General features: G+C 33.8%; 1 protein-coding gene across 4 annotated transcripts; it reads left to right on the forward strand.

Moving 5' to 3' along the window:
• Window positions 1-28: 28 nt before the first annotated feature.
• LOC105341793 (solute carrier organic anion transporter family member 4A1) lies at window positions 29-23,530 on the forward strand. Of its 4 annotated transcripts, XM_066087552.1 has the most exons (16): window positions 3,550-3,708; window positions 7,709-7,885; window positions 9,915-10,007; window positions 13,725-13,792; window positions 15,149-15,465; window positions 15,900-16,115; window positions 16,803-16,899; window positions 17,106-17,227; window positions 17,317-17,432; window positions 17,919-18,057; window positions 18,174-18,369; window positions 18,586-18,730; window positions 18,922-19,082; window positions 19,881-19,945; window positions 21,267-21,496; window positions 22,958-23,530. In XM_066087552.1, exons 3-15 carry the CDS (start codon window positions 9,918-9,920, stop codon window positions 21,494-21,496), a joined length of 1,962 nt encoding a protein of 653 aa, XP_065943624.1. In that variant the 5' UTR covers window positions 3,550-3,708; window positions 7,709-7,885; window positions 9,915-9,917; the 3' UTR covers window positions 22,958-23,530. The 4 variants fall into 4 exon arrangements, with proteins under 4 accessions (XP_034323831.2, XP_065943624.1, XP_065943625.1 ...); XM_034467940.2 differs by lacking the exon at window positions 3,550-3,708 and adding an exon at window positions 29-320 and having other exon boundaries at window positions 21,267-23,530; XM_066087553.1 differs by lacking the exons at window positions 3,550-3,708; window positions 7,709-7,885 and adding an exon at window positions 8,477-8,655 and having other exon boundaries at window positions 21,267-23,530.
• The last annotated feature ends 3,876 nt before the right edge of the window (window positions 23,531-27,406 follow it).

Here is a 27,406-nt window from a genome sequence, read left to right on the forward strand (position 1 = left end):
AATTTTTTTTGGCCTAAAAGTTTCGATTCAAATCACTTATTTATTTTGTAAAAAACTTTCTGATTTACCGATATAAAGTTAGTGAGCGACTATGTAATGGCTTGATTGTTGAAAGTTTAAAGGAAAAAGAGTAATCGCTGGAACGTATACTGGGTACGGTAGCTTACATGTAGCTTGCACATCATTGTATTCCCAATGCAACCTGAAACTTGATATGGCAAATGACATAATATTTTCAAATTTTGTCTTTGAACTTATTTTATGGAAATTATCCGGATTTAGCTAATCGCCGCACCTGAAATTCACTTGTATATGTCACGGTAAGGTTGCACCTCTCTCTCTCTCTCTCTCTCTCTCTCTCTCTCTCTCTCTCTCATAAAGTATTTACGCTCAGTAAATTTTAGTACATGTACCCTTAAGGGTTAACCACTGGACATTTATCTCCAATATTTTGCCATATTTAATAACCAGTATACGTCCATATCGCAATAAGAGGCAGATGAGCCTCACATTTGAAATGACGATCAACTTTTTTAACAAGTGTTTTTTTATATATCAGAATTCAGAGGAACTCACCAAATGTACATTCATGAAAAAATAAATTCAAAAACAGAAATGTATATAATGTCTTCAATATGCCAACATGTTCAATCTTGAACCAAAATGAAACCCACCGACTCTCATATCGACCTAAAATTGTCAAGCTGATACCCTTTCTATATCTTTGGAGGTGCTCCTTGAACTTAAAGATGAACTATCCAAATTGACGAATCTGTTCTCTGAAGAAGAGAGCGAGATATTGAAATCCCACCTGTATGTTCGAGGCTACAAAGCTCACATAAAGCAAAAGGCAATTTATGAGATAATCACAAAAAAACAGGGAAACCCTTTTGCAATACATATACATGTACATGTAACCATATAGAACCAGGCTTTTTAGGTTGAGTGTTCAATACCACCAAAACACAAAATGCAGGTTGTGGTTGTTCTAAATAAATCGTTTATTTTCAACTGATTTTCAGATACATTTATTTGATATGGAACATGTTGTGAACTCGACTTTCAAGGAATTTCTATCAAAAAAGCGTCCAATACCCCGGGGTTTAAATCAGAGGGGTGGGTGGGATGGGGTTCCTGACCTCACCCTCAAGCACCTGTGATTGGAAGTGTCTTGGTGGATCTTGCAATTTTCAAGCTAGAAAATGTTAATTTTATTAAGGTACTTCAATACACCCAGACTTATACTTTTTAAGACACTACATCACAAGATGGCGATTTAAATGTTTTGTTAAACTGTTTATATCGTTCGATTCGGTTGTATATCTTCGTAGCTCAGTGGTTAAAGTACTGGGCTTCTAAACCGCAGATCATGAGTTCAAATCCGCCTGGAGCTTTTGTTCATGTTTACTGAATTAATTTTTCGAAAATGTTATTTTTCATCCAAAATTGCACTTTTTTTTTGCCTATTTGACTTAAATACTTCTTATCCATTATATTATCTATCATAATCAAGTAATTTTCTGCTGATTTGAGAAAATACTTAAAGGTGTAGTGAGCCACCTTAAGGAAATTTACTTTTTTATAGAATGAACTAAATAAATAAATCTAAAAAATAAATCAGCAATTATTGTGGAAATTGGCTTGTCTAGAAATAGTTTTTAAAAAACCATAACGTAAATGAGCCCATATCACACCTGGACACAAGGAATTTAGATTCGGTTACTAGTATTATTATATTCAGTAGTTTGGTAAATTTTCCGGACAAAATAACAATATAAAGTGGAGTTCTTTGTTTATAAATATCAACGGACAACTCTAATTTGTCACTATTTAGTATGAAAGGCAAAGAAAACTTGGGACAATTATATCAAATATTATTTGTGACCCATGTCACATGCCATTTTTTGGAAATAAGGGGTCCCAAACAGATTTGATAATTTCCTGAAATTATTTCCATGAAAAAATAGGCCGATATTGGCCCTTCGTGGCTTTAGCTCTTTGGCATGGAAATTGATTTGAAGAAATCAAACAAATATTTATAATTTGAATTATTATAATTAATTATGATTTCAATTCTGTATGAAGTTGAACATATGTAGTAACTATAAAAATACTATCTAAGTCAAAGTTTTAAAAACCTTGCTTTACTGGTGGCTTCAAATGGCAGTACTTAATGAACAAAACAGCAGATGTTAAGATCGTTACAAAATTTTTGAATGATTAAATAACGCGAAAAAAAATTACACCTTTTCAAAAATTTGCATACAAATAGACTTACATTCATTGTCACATGTTAAAGTAAAAAAGTAGGGGTCACATCTAAAGAATTTGAGATATGGCATGAAATTAGCTAATTTTAGGCAAAGATTGGAGTGAATTTTTTCTTGACTTCTATGAACTAAGTTAAATATGCAAAAATTTAAGCTTCTGAATTGTGACGAAATACTAGTAATAGAAGGAATTGAATAAGATATGATTTTTTATCATATGAATGAGGTGTGGAAAATGAAATAACAATTCTTAAAAACTAAAGTTCTATGGTTTGTACGCATGTTTAAGACAAAAGTGAAAAACAATGAATATTGGTTATAAGAGGTTCAGTTCTGTTGAAAAATGCAAAAATGACAAATTTAAGGCATTGTTAACATTGTTTACATTGTGCAATATGTTGTAGCCAAATGTACATGCGAATATAATGGTAAACTGAATCAAAATACCTGATTTTCTTGTAAATTGGTCAATTCTTATATTAATAGCTCAGTTCTTCACAAAAATGGAAATAGAAGTGAAACATTGTATATAGTCTTGATACATTATTCATAAAAATAAAACCCCTGAAAACCTAACTGAAATTTAAGCTAGCTTGTTAGGAATGTTCAATTTTTAGATAATTATAATACGGATGGCTTAACTACTTCCATTGGTCACAATGGTTGAGTGCTAAACGGACAAATATTTTTAAATTTATATGAAAAAGACCCCCAAAAACCAAACCAAACAAACAAACAAATATGCCTTATAATTGATTCTTATAAAAAATTACCTTTTCCTTTTATTACATGACATAAAAAAAATTCCGATTTAAAAGACGGATTTTTTTTTGCTCGAATTTATCGTATATTATATCATAATACCTTTCTATTTTTTTCAAAAATGATGTTCATCATCCTGGAGCATACAAACATACATGTATATGAGCCGTACGTCACAGAATGGCATGCCAACGTCAAGACATTTCACCATTGGGGGGTCTTAATCTGCCAGTTGTAGAATTATGGCCTTGGGATCATGAAACATTTTTGGACTTCAGTCCAAATTTCAATCATTTATAAAATTAAAAATTACTCTTATTTGTAACTATCAACATAATATGTGTATGGAGACACATTTTCAAAGCTTTTCTTTTCCCCCTTGTTTTCAATCACAAGGCAATAAGACAGTAAACAAGTTTTGATTAAGTCTAAAATTGCGTCATGATCATTGGGCTTGAACGTACCGAGTCTGACACTCCCTCGTACGGTCATGCCTATTAAGATACTAGTAATGTTGGACAGGAATCTCTAGAGAACATGTATTTTGTAGGAAGGGTGTGTGTGTGAGGGAGTAAGGGATCGGTTTTGTAGATTCATGTTTAAAAATCCAATTAATTATCGGTGAATTAAAAAAAACTTTCTTTGTTTCCATTTATGGTGTTTCATCTCGATCAGTGTAAGTCTAAAGATTTTGCTTCATTGGTTTCTTAGTCAGCTTTATGTTATTTTTGGTATAAATCAAATCGTTACGGTCTCAAGAGGAAAAAGTTTTTAAATCTATGTGCGCCTTACATTTAGGTGTACCTGTAAGGCAATAAAAAAAAAATTATTTGTGAGCGAAGCGTGTAATATGAGAGTGCATAACAAGCACTTAGTGTTATGTTTATTAAGGTCTTCCGTTTCCAACGGAAGACCTTTCTATTATTGTGCGGGAAAAAAATTAAGATTATTCTTATTTTTCTTTTTTTTTTTTGTTTCCTAGACGCTAACTTTGAGGCTTCATATCTTGCTCATTTCTGAACGGTTTTTGCTCAAATTTTCAGGGCTAATGTACTTTACAAAACACTATCTTAAGCAATTCATAAAATTTAGAATTCCCTTTCCGTTAAAGAGTTATTTCCCTTTTAAATTTTTTTAGGGCCTTTTGTTTCCAGACAAAGGCTCCGAGACTATGATAGCAGGGATTGGGAATCCAACGAATTTGAATAACAGAGACATTGTAGTTGTGCACATTTGTTTTTGTTTTTAGATTACGTTTTTTATTTAGGAAAAGGTAGGGGGTCAAAAAACAGGATTAAAAAAAGTGCAAAAATTTAGACATGTTTTCCTTTATATCTTTTAAACGAAAAACATTTTGTTAAGACATGTAGAATAAAAGTTGTGCAAAATATCAAGGGCTTTCATTTGACACCAATAAAAAGGGGCTGGCCCCTTAAATTAAGGGCCAATGGCCCCTAAAAAATTTTGCTTAATAACTCAAAAACGGTTAGGATTTTGATATGGCTGTCGCTGGAAAAGTTGTTTGTTGGGATCTCATGAAGGTCGTTTCAATGTTATTTTGTAAGTGATTTGTGTAGTATGAGTGTAAAAAGCTTTACATGTTAGCATGTACCTGTTTTTATTTGACAAGTTAACGAAAGACTTTGTGAGTACAACTGGCATGAAGTTACCGCAGAAAGTATGCTGGTTTATACAGGAGGCATTAATTCATAAGAATTTTTTTTTTTTTTTAGAATACATGCTTTTTTTTAGGAGTTTAAGTCATTGTTGTTAAGTGTTATAGTGCACAATCCTTAAAAAACGGGAATTGGAAAACAAAACATTCTTTTTCTTTTCTAGTAAAACACAAAATATGGAATGAAAAAATATATGCATTACCTTTTTGTTATAAACACCATGCATTCAAAATCTACCTTGAATCAGAGCTGTGTGTGTACCATTACGTAAGCTCTCCCTCGCCCGCGGCCGAGAAAATCGGTCACCGTGGTCGCGGCTGGACTACCTAGCGGTCAGTGGTTATCTAATACACGAGAGTTGCGTCTCTCATATATGAATTTATTTAGCCGCGAACTCAAGAATTGTTTTAGTTTTGATTACACAAAATCTTTTGTGGATTAAACGATTGGATGTCAAGTAAGAAATAGTTCATTTAATTAATGAAAGCAATGTCATTCTCTAAAGCAATAATGACATAGATCAATTGTGGGTTTTTAGTTGAAAATAAAGAACTTCTATTTGATAGAGTAAGGTCATTATACTGCAAACTTTTCAAATCTTCCTTGGTTCTGAGCTGTGTGTTTCTGTGCGTTGTACCTTTACGTAATCTATCCTTCGCCCACGGCCGAGGAGATCAGCCACGGCTGCATTACCTAGCGGTAAGCGGTTATTTAATACACAAGATTCGCACACCGCGACTTACACTTACATGCATATGAACGTGTTTGAGTTTATATAGCCGAATATACAAGAACTGTTTTAACTTTATGTTATAAAGGTTTGTCCTACTTGTATATTTTTAATTAAATATTTGAGTGTAAATGAATATTAATGAACGATATTACTCCAAATCGGAAAAATCGTTAGACATAAACTAATGGTTGGTTGGTTTATGTTAACTACTTTAAAAACTGTACAATTAATGTTTTAAATCAACACCCCCACCCCACCCCCCTCAAATATTAAACCTTTGAATAATGTTCATCCCTCGCACATGGCTGAGGAGATCCGGCGCGAGTGGTTAAGTGATCCGCGGTCGGTTCGTGTTCTTGTACATGTACCTTATGACGCGTTTATGTTTCATATTCCGCACGGACACAACTTTATTTTATTATGTTTTCAACTATTATGTATAGTTGATTAAGCATTGATTTATACGATAGCGTACAAGGTAGTTTAAAAATCAAATCAAATTATAATCAAAGTTCCATGTTACATGTTTGCGGTAGGTGCTAGCACGATAAAGGAATGCCCTGAATTGAGGCATTCAATGATTATTTTAGAAAATATTCACATGAGTTTAAACAACTTTAGATTAGATTCTATCGGTCACATATTAATCACTTCTGTAGTTTCATTGTGGAAGCGAACTCATTGCCACCCCCCCACTCCTCCCGCCCCGCTGACAGGTGCCCGCGCTGGGTTTTTTTTCTAATTGGAGAAAAGATAGCAAGATCTGTCGAAAATCATTTTTGGTGGTTTCTTCTTTTGTGTAACATTTTGTTTCACTTTCCCACCCCTTTGTTTATTCGGCCAGTCTGTATTAATTCTATTGCCGCATGCGACCGAGAATCTTGTGCCGCTTTAGCGCACACAGCTCAGAACATTTATAGCCCCAGGTCATCAATTGTTATGTAATTGAGTAACAGTTGGAAGGGTGATTTTACTACACAAAATAATAAAATCATAATATAATCTATTTGAATTGAGTACCATGCGTATAGATTCCCATAATAATTAATTTTTTTATTTCCTTTCAATGTTTACATTTAATTTTGTTCAAATAATTAATAAATTTTCTATCATTTAAATTGTGTGTTTCATCAAATTCTGATTCCGATTACCTTGAAGTCGGCTTTTGACAAAAGAGAGACGCCTGACCATCCAATGAAAACAAATACACAGAGTTTGATTGACAGGTTCAGCCAGGTGCAGGTCTCGCCCCGATGTCCGAGGTTATGTGTGCTGCTTGTACACAGCCGAATGGTCTCAGTAAGAGTTATCGATGTAAATAGATAATAAAAATACATGCTTATCAAAACATTATCGTGCAAGTTAAAGTTGATTTAATTTGTTCCAATAGAAATCATGTTTCGCTAACTGTATTTAATATTTTTTATTTATAGCGAATTTTAATATTGTTTCAGTACTAAAACATCGCATGAAAACGTTAAATATACATGTACTCTGTAACTAGTCGTCTTTTAATACATATACCTTTCTTTTGTTTGTTAAAAATTCCTTCAATTTTGTTAAAGTAATGTAAAACACGGGCGCCATTTTAAAACAATTAACTTGTCCGAGAGTTCCGAATGAAATCTGATGAACGTTTCAAACGGTTCTCTCACGCTTTGCTCGAAACGATTTACACGCTTTGCCCGAAACGCTAAACGGTTTACATGAAACTCTAAAAGGTTTACACGAAACGTTTCTCGCACGTTAGCCGCACGCTTTTTTGGTGTAGTAGTACGTTTTAGGGTCTGTAAATTTTGTCAGCACGCAATTCTAAACATGCACATAGTCTTCTAAAATTTAGAAATATTTTAATATAGAAGTTATCTTTGAGAAAAGTTTACGTGTTTTGTAGGCGAGTTCAGTTTAAAAAAGAAATACAATTCCTGACATGAATCATGAGTACATACTGTTTAATGTTTATAACAATGCTTGCTACCCTTTGAAAATTTAACTCGCCATTAAACATCTCATTTTTTAAACAATGTTTGAAACGATTACATAAACTCTGCTCGACAAATAGTTTTCCTAAAATATTTTCTTCCTTTCTTTTTTCAAAACACGTTTTATATACAGACTTTCAATCACAACACGTTTTTATAACAAAAGCAGAACTGAAAGTATAGTCATTATAATCGTAACATATATTTTCAACTCGCAGCAACAACGGAAGACCTACTCGGGGCTTTGCCACGAGCTCTGCTCTAGTTCACTTTCTGTTTTGGTAGTCTCGCACCCAGTCCCAAAATGTTGATCATCACCAAATCACAGTCATGTCTGCAATTTAATGGTTCTGAATGAACAATTGTACAACATAACAATCGTACAACACAGGGGGCGGAGGTCTTGTGCATTCAAGCGAATCTCAGCCTTAAAGTGCTATATTTGGATAGAAATCACGAAAGGTAAGACGTTCTTTATTTGTTTATATATGTAAAGGCATATGAATTTACAGAGTATGCATAAACATGTGTCTGTTATAAGTAGCACTGTATACCAGTCATTGATATCTGCTCTATCAACTTTCGGAATTCGGAAAATTATCTGGAATTAAGAAAAAGAAAAACATCGTCTATTTAACAAAAACATCCCGCCCCTTCTATGATAAGAAATAAATATTCCCACGTGGATTTGGCAACCGTGACCATAACATGCATATATAACACCAGGAATGTGCATTCACTTATAAAGCAGTACGTGAATACCACACATACATACAAAATAGTCTCCTTATGTTGTACATGGACACCTTTGGTCGTTGCATGTAGTTATTCTACTGCAAGAGATGCAGGAAATTACATAATTAATTTTAGCCCCCGTCCTTGTGTATTTCGGAAAAGCATTTTACCCCCTAGATTTAAAGTTTATGTACATCTCGTTTAATGTATTGCCACCTGAACGTCGGGGTAGTGTAATTGAATGGCGACCCTCCTGATGCTGTGATCTTCTCTTTTATTCATCACACAAAGGTGAACATAAAGATAAAAGGGTGTCTTAAACTCGCCCGGGTCAAGCGACCAACCGTAGAAAGTGATAAAGCACAAGCTACTGAAAATGGGAACCAAACTGCGAAATAGAGACCTTGGGTCAACATTAACTCGATGTCAACAATGGACTGTAGAATGTAATTAAATACATTTAAAGTGTCCAGCATTTTACTAGTTTGTTACTTTAGGTAGGTCTTTATTTTCAGTATTTTAAAGAGGTTTAAAATTGTGCTAAAATTTGTGAACAGACAACATCTTTTCCGGGAGTTATGTACAACGACAACATAAAAAACTCTAATAGTTCCATGTTTGGTTGACAGGTTTTGAGACAAAAATTTAAACAACGTGCAGTGTTTTTACCTTCATGCATTTAAACCTATATATTTATACGGATATAAGAATTAGGATCTCACATGAAATTCATCAAGATTTGTGCCATTAAAAAAACTGTCTCTAGATTCAACGTTCACAACAAAGAGAGACAGGAAATCAAACAACATTGTTATTAATATCAAACCATAATAATAAAAACTTGGAATGTATTCTTCCCATTGTGACCCCCCCCCCCCCAAAAAAAGAGAAGATTTTGACGCTCTAAAAAGTGTAGAAATGGCGTCGCTTTTCATAGAACCTTAAAGTCAATTATTAAAAAAGAAGATGAAATTTTAGTTTACAATCAAACCAATAAGCATTTAGACCCAATTATAAACTATGCCTATCTGATTTGTTTTTTAGAATAAATGGTACTATTCTGCTTTTTTTTCAAATATATCTATCAGTTAATGTAATGCAGCTTGATTTGAGGCAATCGGCATAGGTCAGTAAGTTATAATCCTTCCTCATAAGACAAGGGTTTACGACTAGCAAGATAAGGGTTTACGATCCGTAAGACAACGGTTTACGATCCGTAAGACAAGGGTTTACGATTCGTAAGACAAGGGTTTACGATCCAAAAGACAATGGTTTACGATCTGCAAGATAAGGATTTGCGATCCCTCAGACAAGGGTTTACTATCCATGAGACAAGGGTTTACAATCCGTAAACCTTTGGCTAGCGAAGTTGCAATTACGAACGCTTCCATTCAAAATTTAAGATCACAGTTGTTCCTTCGACAATGGACACATTGGACGATTATACATTTTTGTCATTCAATTTACTATACAAAGTTTTTTCGTCGATTCCTTTATTTAAATACTAGTAAAAAAAAAAAAATAAAAAAAAAAAGCCACAAAACTTTCCGAAAATGAATTTCGATGCCGAAAGACAAAGCCGCAACGAAATGTTTCTTTCTTTTTACATTTTTCAAACCCTAAATAAACTGATTCGTTTTTGGACATTATGACCTTGAGATATACTTTATGAAATATCCTATTTTGGCAAAACTACATCGGAATCAGCAACGTTTACCGGATATGCTAGTTATAATGAACAATTTCTTTATTTCAGGAGATGACGGAAACCGGATCAAAAGGGGAGATAAATGCAGCATATGACGGGGAAGATGGGATACAGGTATCGGTGGTGGACCAAAACGGGAAGGTGGGTACTGTCTCAAATCGTTGGGGGAGGGGGGGGGGCAGTAATCGGTGTTTGCTTTATTGAACTATCTTAAAAGTGTTCGATTGTCGGGGCCATTTTTAGACTGAATTGATCTCCTTCAGAAGATGAGCTCTATATAAATAGGAAATTTCCTGAATTTTAAAGGTAAAATATATAGATTTTTTCTTGACTAAATAACTATTAAGATCAATTCTATGTAATAATCAAAATTGAATAAAGAGGTTCCGGCACGCTTAGTCACCAATTTTCTTAATATTGCATACAATGATACATATTGATGTAATAAGTAGTGAAATTACTTAAATTTGTTGCTAAGGGCTACTGTTGCTATGGTACCAAAGATAGAAAAATAGCAAATCTTAGCAACTTCAATGCAATATGGAAAGTAATTCCAGTAAACCTAAGTTATGAACTATAAAATACTGAATTGACTATAAGGTCAATTTTAAAATTATAGAAAAACGTTGGTGGGCAATTCAAAATCTAAAGAATATTATTATAGAAACCGAGAAGTTGATCAGGTAGAAGTATTGAAGTTTATTTTACAACGATTGATAAGCAAGTTCTACAACTTATATTAATATCTCTCGTTGGCACGGATGTTAGCGCGAGGGGGTCATTGGTGTGGGAAGAAGCCGGAGTACCCGGAGAGAACCCACGTGTCCAAGCGGGCGACCGCCATAGCCTATCACATACCACTGTCGATCACGGGGATCGAACTCGGATCGCAGCGGTGAAAAGCGAGTGCATTGTCCACTACGCTACTTGGACACAGGTAGAAGTAGATGGGTAGATTCGATGGTTAACTTGTTGACCTCCCAACCTTCTGAAACACCAGTATCACTGTATGCTGCAGAGTTCGTATAGTTACTACAGTTCTAGGTGGGATCAATCCTTTTCAAAAATATGATTAAATGACAGTTTTCCTAATGCCACAGGATCGCTTGATTAATCTGCTTAAAGGGTGAAAAGAGGGGATGCCAATCTAAGCCAGTGGGAATTTTGCTTTACATGTACATGTATTTACTCAGAATCACAATATTTACAAAATATTTTAGGTCTATAAAAATTTGTTTTAAAGATTTAAGTGGTCATCGACCAGTGAGTGAACATACACACACAATTCTGACTGTGATATTAACCCTGCATAATTATTATTTATATATCCGATTCACAGCTCTACAAAGTCCCACGATGATATATTAAGGGCGCGTGATACTAGATCAAAGAGAATTCTTAACAAGCTGAGGCCTCTTATTCATAACAATGCACTGTAATGGTTACAATTTTTATGAAGATTTTGGTAACGGTAATATATATAAAATCTTTTCATAGAGAATCTGAATGTTTTTCAATTGCATTAGCAGCGATCGCAAAACTCTTTTAGCATTACAAATTCATATGATGCCAATTCTTTTTATTGAAGAAGCAAAAATCTGAAGATAAACTCGGAAAATATTTACAATTCGGGATTTCGATAGCACTTATCATTTGTCATTTGTAATCCATGTTCAAAATATTGTCGGTGTCTCTAATCTAGCAGCTCAATTGTGAAATAAGCTCTTTATCTGCTATATAAAACGATGTGTTTTAAATCAAGACAGAGCCCCGGGAAACAACAAGCGGAATTTGATAACTGCACTGAAAGTTCATTGGAAAAATATTGTTCAAATTGGAAATTGTTTCTCGGAATTTCTGTAGAAAATATTCTTCTGACGTGAGTTCCCAAGCATCATATTTGGAGAATCTTGTTCAGTTTCACTAGCATTTGGATTTTTATCTTTGTGTACGTAAAAAACTTTCTTCAAGGACAGAAGGGTGGATTCATGAAAGCTCTTGATTTGTATTACATTTATCAGTAGGTAAATGGTCGGTCTATTTTGTCAGATACGGGAGTTGGACATTACGTCGATTTTGGAGATACATTGCATTGTTTTCAATGCATGTGTAATGATAAATCTATCTTAAAAGCATAATACGAAAGTGTTTTAATTGGTTGGTTGTTTTACAACTCAACAGCAGCTTTTATACCTTCATCAAACAAAAACTCATGTTCTTTTGTGCAGAGCAAAACTGGTAGATAATGAAGAACAACTGTTGCGCATGATACTGGTGTTTCTTTTACTTACGCTCATGTAGTTATTTGGGCTGGCGGGATTGAGGAAGAGCTGTCAAAAGGATAATATGGAAGTGTTAGGCATCAATGGCAAGGCAAATGTATAAATAATGACAACATCATAATAAAATGAATTTCACAAACTTTTGGAGGAAGGATAAATCTTAATTATCGGGAATTGACGTGACATATGGATATCCAGCGTTACATTCAGTAGCACAGGTTGATGAAACAATCAATTTTGCTCCAAACAGCATAAAACTTGGAATGTAATTGTAACATTGATAGTTATATTGCACGCATATCATATAATAGGATACAAACGACTACTAGTATTTTTTTATTACAACAATATCCATAAGGCAGGTGAATTTTCAAGTTGTCCACAGAAATGTCCCAGTCGTATAAATATTTCATTTTTTTAAAGCATTTAACCATTTTAGTACAAAATTATAAGAAATTAAAATAAGTAAAACAGGCACAAAGCATAAAATTTGCTACAGAGGAATAACAAAATATTATGAATTCCCATATTAGTTTAGGAAAGACATTTATTTTAGATTTTATTTATTGTCTAAATAATTGTTTGACGGCCCGTGACGTGACATTGATACATTTTTAAAAAAAACTGATTACGTCCAAACGAAAAATTTAAGTTTCAAGCCAATTTCAAACACCAAATCTGTCCATCAAGTAGTTAACTTTGGAAAAAGTTCTTTCCTAAGATTTAACTTCGTTCTAGGTATGTTTTTGTGAAACAGGTTTCTGACATATATATACAAAAGAATGATGTAAGAAACAAGTTTTAAGAAGACTAACCATTGGAATTTCCCCCTGGCTATCACCGAACAACAACTGAACGACTCTTCTCTCATCATAAGAATTCTGACCGCTCAGTTTCCCAAATTTCCTTAGATATCTTGAAGATTAGAGGAAAACCAGTTTATAACAGCTCAAACCGTTAGGCTGTTCGTTCCCTGGAGTAATCACGTGTAACAGATGTCGGAGCCCATTTTTTCGATTTGTCCACCCAAAAATCAATTTTGTTGAAATGTAACAACAGTTTTAGTTGAAGAATTAAGTGCAATTACATTGTATTCTTTTGTTTTGGGACTTCAGAGTACTCAGTACATGTCTGTTGAAGTCGGTCTAATTCTGGGTACGGATACTGTGGATCTTGATCAGTTGTTGATTCTGAACTGCTTTTAGCATATTGTTTGGACAATTTGATAATAACATTTGACAAATTGTACAGTTTCGTGTCATTGTTTGCCTTTCGAAATGGCTCCGGATAATAGACCTGGAGATAAAAAAAGCCGGACCTACGGATTTTGGAGGGTAAAGGGGCAGCTTTTGCTCTACCTTGTTTATCTGAAATATATGTCTCTTTATTAAAAGCAAACAGTATAGTAAGTACTAGATCCGAATAAAAAAATCATAATTCTCTTTCAGTTTCATTTATTTAGAACTCCGGTGAACAGAATCATACATTGACTTTTTAAAAAAGACAAGATATATGTATAGAAACAGTATTGTTTCAATATGCCTCAGTTTTCAATAACACTACATTGTGTTTACAGCTTCCGTCCAAGGATGATACCACTGATGCTGAGGACACCAGACTTGGCTGGGGATCATGTAAACCAAAGTGAGTGTATACAGTATACTAGTACACACAGTGTAAACCTATTTCCTTTTCAATCTCAGTAAAACTGTAGAACTTTTTACAAAATCTATTATATCTGAAATTTACGATCAAAACTACTGATATTTACTGCATGTATTGTAGTATAACAGGCACGTAGCATCGTTTTTGAAAATGGGGGGGGGGGGGGGCAGACTCATCGAAAAAATCTTGACAGGTAAAAAAAATCTCATTATCCTTTCACTGTTCATTTGTTCATCTCCTTTTTTTCAATTCATTTTTTACATGGTCCCATAAAAGGGGGGGGGGCACTCATGTTCATTTAATGTTTTGTATGTAAATTAAGAAAGAAATTAAAAATTTGCCGTGCAAAAATGTGGGGAGGGGGGCTGCCCCCTCCACCCGACGCTACGTGCCTGCATAAGTCTGTAATTAATGGTGCAAAGCTATGAATTGTCCTCTCTTTACATCTTTACAGTGTAAACTACTAGTATCTTTACGTAGTTTATGGTGTTTTTGATTATTTTTATAGATTTTAGATAGACATCTCTCATAATATACACTATCTTTACATAGGTTTACTTTCTACTGTATGATATATTCATAATGTTACACCCTACAGTGTTTAACATCTTCATAGGTTTACACCCTACAGTGTATAATATCATCATAGGCTTACGGTTTATTCACCATTCTTATATCTGCTTACATTTAGATATTCTATATAAAGCAGTTCAGAGTATTTCTTTCTTTATATCTGCTCTTAATATACTCTCCTATTTTTCTGTAAACAGCTTGTTTTTCTTTGATCTTACGCAAAATATTCTAATTTACAACTGATTGTAATCAAAATGTGTGCTTTTCCATTCATTGGCTTACCTCCTTTCCTTCTTTAAAGATTTTATTGTTTACAATTTTTCGTGGATCTGGTTTGCTTGACATTCTTTGATATATTTGTTCACACTTTTCAAATATACACAGGCAGTGATTTTTCTACTGTAAATATTACAGCGCTTAATGTTTTTCGTACACTGTAATTGTTAAACAATCTGTCCTCCATATTCATGGACATTACACAGTTAATCATAGTGTTAAGTTCATGCATTTCTAAAGGCCGAAATCCTTCGCCTGTTTACAGCTAACGACCTCATCACATTGCATATACATGGACATTATACAGTTAATCATAGTGTTAAGTTCATGCATTCTTAAAGGCCGGAATCCTTCGCCTGTTTACAGTACAGCTAACTACCTCCTTACATTGCGTATTTTTACAGTAGAATCATTTTGAAATTTACTTGTTTTTGTGCGCGCTCTTTTAGCATAACTATTTAGAACATTGCCTTTCTCTCTTTACAGCTGTTTACAGTTTTTGAACAAGATGATGCTCTTCGTCGTCTGGGTGTTCATCCTGTGTTTCCTGGAGGGCTTCGCCGTAAACGGCATATCTAACGCGGGCCTTCCCGCCATAGAGAAGCACTTCAGTATTTCCTCGACCAAGTCGTCGGTCGTCGCGAGCTCCCAGGATTTCGGCGCCCTAGCTGTGGTACTGTTTGTCAGCTTCATCGGTGCCAGGCTCCATAAGCCCCGTGTTGTTGCTTATGGTTCTGTTATCATGGGCATTGGGTCGTTCCTCTTCATCGTACCTCATTTGGCGGAGGAATACAACTTTGGAGGTTGGTCCTACTCACTTCATTCGTTATTGGACCACGTTGCCTGATTTGTTATTTGACCATCATGCAATCCACCTTATAAGATTAATTTGAGTGTTCTTATGCACATTTTGCATGTAAAGAAACAGTGTTCTTTAAGCAAGAGTGAAGAACATTGATCCTGTATGAAATAAATACATGTATATACAATAAGTCTAGGCAAACAGTTACCATATTTTTGTTCTGATTGTTAGTTCAGTAAAAATATCAGACTGTGACAGCTTTGTTTTACTGGATGAACACTCCCCACTGAGTTACATGTAGAATTCTGTGACAGAAACCATGAATCCCCAAGTTGGCACCAACCATCCCCTCATTTTTGGTTCTAAATACGTACATGTTGTGGGTTCGAATCCACAATGAGCATTTTGTCATTTCATATTTCGCTATCTTTTCAGGTGGTTCACAGGGCACAAACGCAACAAGCGTCTGTAACGGGACGCGGGGTGCGGTGTATAGTTTTATAAGCAGCTGTGATTCCCCGGGGGACAGGTTCATCCCGGCCCTAGTCATAGCGCAGATGGTTCATGGGATAGGGTTCTCTCCCATGTTTACCCTTGGACTGGTTTACATCGAAGAAAATGAAGAAAAGGCCTTGGCAGCAGTTTACATAGGTATGAAAAAGTACTTATATATTTGCGTCAAAATAGGTAAAAAATCTGCTATTTAAGTCATAGTTTATATAATGAGTTAAAAAACATCAGTTACTTACATATGTTCAATCCTCTAGAGATGAACAATGAGGTTTTTTATTGTCCAAAAGAAATTAAGAAATGAAAATCATATTTAAAAAATCTTATTGAATTGAAGCTCTTTATTTTTTTTTTTTTACAAAAAATTATATTGATTTTTAATATTCCAAACAAGTTTTTTTGGCCAAGCGCGCCCCCCGTACCCCCACCGTCGATGCTAGGCCCCTGTTTTATGCGTACAAGACATCATTTATTCCGGTAGATTTTATTCAATATACCGGTTATAATTTTCCCTTCTAATTTACCATTTAAAATTTAACGTAAGAACAATCAATGTCTGACTGACATATTTTTATATGCATATCATGGTCAATATTTGGTTTCTGTCATGTTTTGTAATATAATGATAAAAACAGCGTACTAGCATTAAAGACCCATTTACCCGCTATATATGTATTTTGCAAATCAGAATAATCTAAGCATTAATATAATGGTCATACCAGAGTAATTTTTTGTTACGTCTCTTGGACTAAATCATTCAGTCAAATCTTATTGTGAGTAATGTTGAGAATCTGTCAACATAAAATTGGATAAAACTTCTGATTCCAGGCTTGACCTACGCAGCCGCGGCTATTGGTGTGGCTGCTGGCTTCTTTGCAGGCGGCCAGATCCTGCAGAACTATTACGTGGATTTTGACAGAGTGAGGTAAGAGAAGGTTTTCTAGGAAGTCGTCTGTAGGATGCCTCCTGTATAGGAGAACTCCCGCGTAATGTAGATTGCCGTGCTTCTTAAATTCTGCATATTTAAATCAAAGTAGTAAATTCACTTTGTAGTTGACACATTCGACATGGTCTCTAAAATCCATTTTCATAACCTTCATTGCCTTTCCTGATCCATCTCTGTATTTTTAGTGTTGACTTCGACGCCAAAGATCCCCGATGGGTCGGAGCTTGGTGGTTAGGTTTCGTTTTTACCTCCATATTCTTTGTCCTCGTTGCCATCCCAATTTCACTCTACCCCAAATCAATGGCAGGTATGGATTCCGTATAGAGTAAAATTTATTTTGCCACGCTTTACTTTAACAACTCTTTTTTCATGATTTTTTACGATCTGTTCAAACAGGGAGCTTAAAATACCGAACAGACGATAAACCCAAGGACCCGGATGACGACAAACTCACACTGTGTCAGCTGGCGGGAAAACTTTTCAAATTATTCCTTAAGACATTCCTGCATTTGGTATGGAATTTTCTATATAAAACACATTAATCACTAAATTTCGTTTTGAAGAAATAACTTTTGTACAAGTCCTTTTTTTTTTATAAGTTTTATACTTTTATTCTAAAGACAACGTATAGTCTTTCTTGTTCATAAAAAGATCTGAAATAAAATGTTTAAGTGTATAGAATCATCTGGTTGTGGCAAATTTTCGTGGATTGCCAATTTTTTATGGGTTTGTTCGGATGTAAATTTGTGATTTTGCTTTAATTTTTTTTTACATGCCATAATCCGCATGGAATGTAAATTCTTGTGTTTAAGGGTACTCACGACTTCTGCGAACATTGAGTCACATTGAATATAATGATTATTTTGATACATACCAAAGAAACCCATAGGTTATTTGTTACATAATAAAAGCGATGTGTATTTGATTTGTATATACTCCTGGTAAAGAATATACCTGTAATGTTTAAATTGACTATTGTTTAGTGTTCTTTTGCATAGCTAAAAAATCCCGTATTCATGTTGATGAACTTTGCCGGAAGTGTGCAGACATTGATAATTGCCGGAGTAGGAGCATTCTCATTTAAGTTTCTAACGGAACAATACAACTTGGACTTCGATACTTCTGGAAACCTTATAGGTTAAAACAGTAATCAGTACTATATATGTATTTTACGTAGTTTATCATACTCAAAATTTTTTCTCTTAAACGGAGAATGTGAATTTAAAAGTATTGGAATCCCTCTGTTTCTTCAGGCGGTTTGATTTTGGTTGGATCCTTTGGTATGTTCCTGGGAGGTCTCCTCGTCAAACTTCTCCGGCTGGAGATGTTGGGAATGACAAGACTTTGTGCAATCGTTTCCTTGCTCTCGGGACTTTTCGGTATAGCATTTTTGGCAGGATGTCCGGAAACCCAATTAGCTGGACTACAAGTTTCATACACCGGAAGTTCGTGAGTATAATTTACGAAATCCTTTAATTACCACGCGTAACATTCCGTGTGTTTATATTTTGTTGCATTATTTTTGCTCCTTGCAAATTGGTTTTAACATACATGTATCAGTGAACTTGCAGTTGGTTTGAAGCAAGCAGCCCAATCGTACTGTTACCTATAATAAAACTGTTCTTAAATTGTTGTAATATTTTGCTCTCGCATATTTCCCGCCAGTATCATTGACGGTTACGCCGACTCCTGCCACGCCTCTTGTGACTGTGATCGCCAAAGCTTTTCGGCTGTTTGTGGCGCGGATCAAAAGGTTTACTACTCTCCCTGCCATGCTGGCTGTCAAAGTAGTGTAGGAATGGGTCCAATGGTAAGTCACGTGACTCATACAAATGAAGACTCATGATATTGTAATTAAAGCTGTAAAGAAAATATTTATCTCCACGTAACTTCCGTTAATTATAACTGAACATTTTATAATCAAAGCTGTAAAATTATATATATTAGTAAGTCTGTATTTTTATGATTCATAGTTAAACTTTGTGTTTTGGCGTATTTTAGGCTGCTTACCATAACTGTAGCTGTGTAGGGGGAGCTGCAACAGCGAAACAAGGACGCTGTGAAGACAACTGTTCGCAGCTGAATATCCTGGCCCCCTGTATGTTTCTTGCCATGTTGCTTGTCTTGACCGCAGTAACTCCCACATCAATGGTGACCATGAGGTACACTATCTCATTATTATATGTAATATATATAACACATTGTAGTCAGTCTGCATACGCTATTTAATTAAGGAATACGACATAGCCGGGACGAGATCAAATTCAACAAAGCCCAAAAGTTATTTGATCCCGTCACGATCGTTATTATCATCCTGTAATATTCAAAGAATGATTCCTTATTCACTATATTTATTTAATTTTCAGTAATTATACTCTGAAATATTAAATTATTGACATTTTTACGTTATTTTTATCATTTTGTCTAATTATGCAAACACCGCTCGTACCCCGTACAGTACGTCACTTGCCTCATTGGTAAATGTATTGAACTAAACGTTACAAATTTAATTCATAATGTTATTACAGACAGACACTGGAAAATCAAAACTTGAAACTACCCTTGACACAAAATTTTAATATTAAACAGCATGGAAATGCCAATACTTTGTTTTAGACGGTTCAAGTTCTCTTAACTTTTGCTTTGGCGGTAAAATCGTTCTGGTTCAAAGAATTTTTAACCGCTTCAGTAACCGCTTCTCTTGATGTTAAATATGACCAGTATTATCTGTGGAAACCCCTTCTTAATTTCCAGTTTTGCTGCTTAATTATAATAGAAGCGTTTAAAAAGAAAATACAGGGATGTGTTAAAAAAGTTTTGACTAGAACATGACAGATTGAATACTTACTTATTTTGCTTGTTTTGGTTACTCATACAGTTAAATGTGTATGTTTGTTACTAGTACTGTTGTAACTATGCTTTGGGTGTGGAGAATCTAAACTATGATTTTTCAATTTTAGATGTGTTGAAGATCATGAAAAGCCATTTGCATTGGGAATACAATGGGTTTTTATACGTTTATTAGGTAAGAGACGATTATTTCTCTCAGTGCATGATGTACAGATGTGGATTTACATGTTCTGATCCAAACCTTCAACAGATTTATTAAAACGAGAGCAAAACATCCAATTTTTATTATGCATCAAATGGCATAAAAGATTGGACGTCAGACAATACCTATACACGTCCTCTCCACGGTTATACGGTTACAAATGATTTTCAAATAAATTTAAGTTATAATAGTGTAAAAGAATAATAAGTACATGATATAATGTGAAACAAATTATAGCAATTAAATGAACTGAAAAAACCCCAACAACATTCCAATGGGAATGAGATTAGGACGTCGCCTCATACATACGATTATACTTTCACGATTATATCATTCTGTTATTTTGCATTTCTAATTTTAACTTTTTAGGTTAAATTTGATTCCATTTTCAGGAAGATTTTCATGAATTTTAGCTTGGTAACGCCCTACAATTTTATTAAAAATGTGTAAATTACAACTTCTTCCCTGAAGGCGTGTGTACATAACTTGGATAGTTATTAATTTCATTCCTCGTAGTTTGATTTTCAACCATTAACTTGGAAAAATTTGACGATTGTCCTCCAAAATGACATTAAAATCGAATAAAAAATATGTTACGTTCAGTGAATTTTTTTTCATAAAAGTCATCGACATTAATTTGAATAGTTCTGACAATTATTTATTTTTGCGTTAATATGACCAGAATTGGAAATATATTTTATGTACATGTATGTGTGTGAATTATATTTTCTTTGCGGCTTGTTATTGAAATTTATTAATACGTGTACATGTATCGAGATCGACAGACTATCAATTTATTGAATTTAAACAATCAAAGATAAAATTTTTACCACCATTGTATTTTACCAAAAAATCTGTATCTTAAAATACTTACAGCCTTTTTAAACAATCCTCATTGCAAACCTTGAATTAATCAATACATTTATAAAAATGATCTTTTTAACTGAGTTAAGACGTTTTCATGAAAATATGTCTTATAATTGTATTATAAATTCTATATATATCTAAAAAATTCGATCATGAATCCTAAATTTCTGTATAAAAATGTCGGATCAATTTTAAAACTCGGCTTGTAAAATGCTTTGAAATGACGCGCCATCCTTGTCGCTATCTTTGTCTGCCTCTCTCTATACATCTTTGTCGTCTTCTTCTTTCTCTATAGTTTGGCGATCTGTTTCTCTCTCTTCTATTTTGCCGTCTGCTTCCTACTTTGTATACATCTTTAGTGTCTTCTTCTTTCTCTACATTTCCGTGTGCTTCTTTCTAAAATTCGTTGTCGTCTGCTTCGTTGTAGGCATGATTCCAGGTCCGGTGTTGGTGGGCTGGGTCCTGGATCAGTCCTGTCTGATTTGGTCCGGTGGTTCCTGCGGCTCCTCGGGGTCGTGCCTCCTCTACAGCCACGACCAGATGGCGGTGGGTATCATGCTGTGGTGGGTTCTCGTATCCGTGGCGGCCTCGGCGCTTTTCTTCATTTCATCCATCATCATTGTATGCCGGAGCTCATCTAAATCTTTGGATCTATAGGTCTACAGGGTTTTTTTCAACTCGTTTCATAGATCATTTTTTTATTTTGATTATTGTATTTTTGTGTATACTTTTAATAGCTTTTGTAACGAATTAAACTATTTTCTTAACGAAGATTTTCAGAATGAAATAGCTTCTGTGGATTTTTCAACAATGCAATAACCAATAACTTTAGTAACATGTGTGTACAGATTTTTATTTACTAATGTGATACCTATAGAAGACTTGCATGCGTATCGACACATTTTGACAATTACACGTGTATAAAAATGGAATACATGTACACTTAGAAGAATCCATGTTACATGCACATGCTTGCTCAAATGCCGTTGTATTAAGACGATTAGTAAGCATATAGACGAAATACATCTCATGTGTGTAATACGGTCATGATTACACTTCATTCCTTACTTATGTCGTTATTTTTAATATATATTTCAGATGACAAATATTTTGTTACAATTAAACAACCCCTCTATACGTTTGATAAATTGTGAGTTTGTTGATGAAACTACTCCTTCATGATCAACCTAAGGCATTAACAAATATATAATGTATTTCATTATAATTCATGTATACCATATCATAAATATATTATACGTTATCTGTCAGGTCAAGGTAATCAAGTGTATCCTCTCTTTGAAATATGCATTTTATGAGGGGAGCATACATGCATCGAAAGATTAAAAAAAATCAAAGAGGGTTACCCAGAGGATTAATATTGATTAATATTGATATGTTTTTAAACCTTTTCCATTTTGTAATAGGTTTTTATCCTGGAATATCATATCAGGGATATGTTATGAATAAATTTAACGACTTAACTAAATACAGCAAAAATTATGCGCAGTTAAAACGAATTCAAATCAGCTGCCAAAAATCTGGCAAATCATGCAGGTTTCACTGTACTTAATATCTGTGTTCAATTTTCTATACATGTAAATATTGTTTGAATACATAAATCATTTTTCAAATATAAATGAACTCGAGTAAAAAAAAAGGGGGCGGGTATTTAAGGTGTTATTAACTGCCACCAGTTGCCGGTCGGTTATATAATATAAGTAAAAAAAAAGTAGCTGTGCGTTGCTGCTTTATGTAAGCAACGAAGCTTTGCTCATTTAGAGCGTGTGGTTGGATGAGACAAATGTTATTTTAAAAATTATGAAAAAGGAAAATGTATTTTGAAATAAATGGTATTTTGTTTCTTTGCATTTAATAATTTTCAACAGGATTTTGTCCATATGTCTATGAATAGATTTTTTTTGTGTTCTTAAAAATGTGATTTTTAAAAAAAAATCCAAATATACTTTTAGCGGGGTTTTCCGTGGGAAAAAATCTGATTATTGAACTGGAGAAAATGGCGGATGATCGGCTGCCAAAAGGATATCCCTTTTGTACGGATAACTCCTCAAACAGTTTTCTAGATAGGAAGTTTTTTGTTGTTGTTTTTTTTTTTTGCAGATCAATTGTACATATATCAGTGATGTGAATATTCACAAAACATGAGAAAAATATTAGCTGTTGAACATATATGTAATTAGTTTTAACTGAGTGTTGCATAAAGTTTACCCAATTTGTTCTGATAATTTTTCCTACAGTTTTAAAAGACCATTTTGGTTTTTAATTCAGTTGTATATATATGCAAGATGTCTATTACATGTATTTTTGTGAATTAATGAGAAAAATGCCAGCTAAGTACTTTTACACAGAGTGCATCATTTGTCCAGATAACTCCTCCTACAGTTTTCGAGTGAATTTCATTTCAGTTGTACAAATATGCCCCACAGAAATAAGCATAATATTTTCATTTTTTGATCGACAATGAAATATGGATACTGTAAAGAAGCCCGATTTCTGTCGTCACATTGACAGCTTTCCTTTTTTTGTTTTGTTTTGTTTTTTTGTTTTTTTTTACATTTTTTATTTTGTTTATAAAAAGAAAAAGACAAATGGTTTGCAGCTGTTCTTTTGACGCTTTCGTCATATTGCTTTCTTGTTATAATTGATGATATAATAAAACAGATTCAAAATTTTGTTAATTTTCATGTCTGTTTGATATTTCGGTGTTTATTTCTCCTTTTAAACTTGTTGGTGTTATGTGTTACGACTTAGTAAAATATTGAGATATTGTACACGTGCATGTATGTTTTGTTTTATCGGATGTTATAATTTTAATTTTTGTTTACATACATCAAACAGTTCCAGATTTGAGCAAAATGTACATGTATGTAGCAACACGATTTATTATGTTAGCTTTTTTACACTTGTAGTTTTATATTCATATGCAGGTATAATTTTTTTTTGAATTGTATCAAATATTTTACAATCAATAAATATTACGCATTGTCCAATTTACATTAAAAAATAGAGACACGACTCCGTGATTTTCTTTAAATTTTATATTATGTATCTTTTTTTCGAACAAGAATTTATTATTTGAAATAAATATCAAGAAGTTTTAGTTGAGTTTTGAATTTAAACAAGATTACTAGTAATAATTTTTCTATAAAATTTCATATGGAGATACATATGAAAGATTCTGTTATTAAAATCTTGAATTAAGATTAATAAGGTTAGTTTAATAATCTTGATAGCTTTTTCATTAAATCTTACTTCAGGCTGATCGGTTTCTTAATACATGTACAAATTAATAATGGCCTGAATATGTACCACACATCTCATTTTAGAATAGCATAACGATTGACTAGAATTTTTTTTTGTCAACTACAGGTTATTAATCATATTCGAAAAGAGAAGATGGAAAGATTTTAAATAAATATTCATATATTTGGCATTGGTACTCAAGTTATTGCAGGGGTCAAAATTTATTTTACACACAATGATCTTATGATAACTAACTAGTGATTATTGTACATGTATAATTATTGAGAAGAGTTTTGTCATACTAGTATATAACTTCTGATCTATCTTTAATTGTCAGGAGATCGAAAAAATTGCAAAAAGCCAAAATAAATAACGCACATCTACTGGCTTGCTATGTATGTCTTTGAGAGAACCGCTTTATTAGCTCACCCGGGTCAAAGGCCCAGTTAGCTTTTCTATCAAATTTTTCCGAGGTCCGTCATCGATGTTGTTGCTGGCGTAAATTTATTAATATCACACTATCACCTTCTCTTGAGCAAGTTGGCTATATTCATCCAAACTTGGCACAAACCATTTGATCCGAAGAGCTTTAAAGTTTGTTTTTATGTATTCTGGTGGGGAAGGAAATAGGAGCAATCGCTTAACAAAAGGTAAATAGTAAATATGGGATAGAATAAAAAGACTGAAGAGAGAGTGTGTGTCTAAAAAATCGTTTCTTGTTCAAATTCTGGCCCTTGGATGAATACTTACATGTAGGCCTTAAGGGGAGTTCAAAGTACTAAATAGAAATACAGGCCTATTGGTAAAATATACTAAAATCTTTAGAATTCTTGCGTAGAGGAGTTATAGGATGATGGAGGGGGTGAGTTCCAGTTTATGTAGAAACACAGAGAAAAAATTTAATTAAAAGAATGGATTATTGTTTTGTGTTTCTTTTTTTCTTTTTGCTTTATTTTTCAGCTCGCCGAGACGAAGTCGGGGAAAGCATATGCTATACTCGTCGGCGTCCGGACCAGTTTAAAGTTTTTTAGCGCAGGCCCTGTGTTTAAGACATTACATGTCCTATCTTCACCGAACTTGCACGGATGCTGAAAATGAGCAGATTTAACAGATTTGGATATTAAATCTTGGCCAGACAATTCAGATGCTGAAGGAGGTTTAGGTTTTTTGAAGCAGGTGCCCTTTGACGACTATATCTTAAGTTTATACCGGTCCTAACTTCACTGAACTTGCATGGATGGTTTATCTGATAAAACATATACAAATGGCACGCTTGAATGCTATACATGAGTCATAAGTTTCGGATGCTAGGTGAGGTTAAGGTTTTTTGAACATGTGACCATCGATGACCATTTCGGAGTTATTATTGGTTCTATTTTTCACCAAAACTTGGATGTATGATACATGTTATGATACTGATGCACTCGACGTCCTTGGATGCTGAGTCCAAGGTTTCGGTTGCTGGAGGAGATTAAGGTTTATGGAGCAGGTTGAAGCTTTAAGAGCAGGTGACATTGCATGATGGCCATATCTAAGTTATCATTAATTCTATCTTTACTAAACCTGGAGGAAGTTATGGTTTTTGGAGCAAGTCACTTGATTTAGTAAACAATGGTCCTTACTTATTCGAACCTGCATGGTTGATTTACTATGTAAATGAGAGTGTTCTTGGTTGTAAAGGTAAGGCAGGTTGAAGATTTTAGAACAACTCAAATTGTGTTAGGGTCTATGAGCTGTTTGCATAATGAAGTAAAAAATTTCTGTTCATACTCAATCAAACTTGCACAGTTAATATAACCATTGATGTGTAATAAAGAGGTAGCTTCAGATACAGATATTGAACAGATCTTGATTACATGTACCTTGATGCTAGCGTAGGTGTAAGTTTTACAGTAGTTCGAAGCTGGTTTGAATGTTGGAAAAACTGCTGTTCTGGCCAACTTTCATAGTTCTTGTAACTTTAGATTTGGAACATAAGGCTAGCTTCAGATACAGAGCCCGATCTCCATTATCAAGGAAAACCTGATCCTACTTCACTCAAACGTGCTCGATGGATGTAATTGTTGATGTATGATATATAATGATAATGTGATTCCTATCCCTATATGCTATTGGCTTTTGCATCAAATGAGCGGTACCATACTAGTATTGTATGATAAAATATCGTTCAATGTACATATGTATATGTATTCTACGATACGATATGTGTCATCGAAATGACATCATATGATACAATCTTTTGTATCATATGATATAATACAATTTGTATCATGAGACAATATAATATATGATATGATACGATATAATATCATATGAAACAATACAATATCATATGGTACTATATTTTTTCATATACAATATGAAATTATCTCTTGATTTAATACAATATTAATATATAATATATCATATCACAAGATACAATATTGTCCAGTATTATATGATACATGTACGACATCGCATTATATATAATGATATATTGTACCATACGATACTATATGAAATTGAATATTGTTGCGATACAATATTGTATCATATCTTATAATAATGTGTTTACCATACACTATTATTTTCGATCATTTACTATATATCATTTACATATACATGTAGTATGATAATGGTTGTTATTCATAAATTAAGATGATGCCTCGTGTTCCGTAATCTTTAATTTGAAATTCCTATGTTTATCTTTGAAAAGAGAGAGAGAGAGAGAGAGAGAGAGAGAGAGAGAGAGAGAGAGAGAGAGAGAGAGAGAGAGAGAGAGAGAGGTGAGAGAGAGAGAGATGGGAGCAGTTTATACAATACAATATTTTTATTCCTTTTGTACATTAATAACATATCAACACACTTACACAACCCAGTTAGATTATTTGCTGGTGACACATCTTTGTATATAGATAATGATATTTTGACATCTGGAAATTCATTAACTCATGATTTGGGTAAAATTAAGCAATGGTCTGATATGTGGGCAGTTGAATTTAATCCAAATAAAACAGTTAATTTAGATTTGGGTAGAAGGAGTGTTAGTCATCCCAAAGTTAAATTTGGTACTGATGGGCCTGCTATTAAAAATGTTGAAACACATACTCATCTAGGTATAAAATTCCAGCAGGATGATAGAGAACACATATTCTTGATATTCATTCTAAAGCCTGCAATCGTTTAAATATATTAAGAATGTTGAAACACACCCTTAAAAGGGATGCTTTGATAAAAATTTATTGCGTGGACCCTGAGGTCCACACAGAAAATATATAAGCGAGGTTAAACCGGATGCTATGGGGAAAATTCAGCCTGCGCATGAGC

Source organism: Magallana gigas, chromosome 6 (genome assembly GCF_963853765.1).
Source record: "Magallana gigas chromosome 6, xbMagGiga1.1, whole genome shotgun sequence".
NCBI lineage: Eukaryota > Metazoa > Mollusca > Bivalvia > Ostreida > Ostreidae > Magallana > Magallana gigas.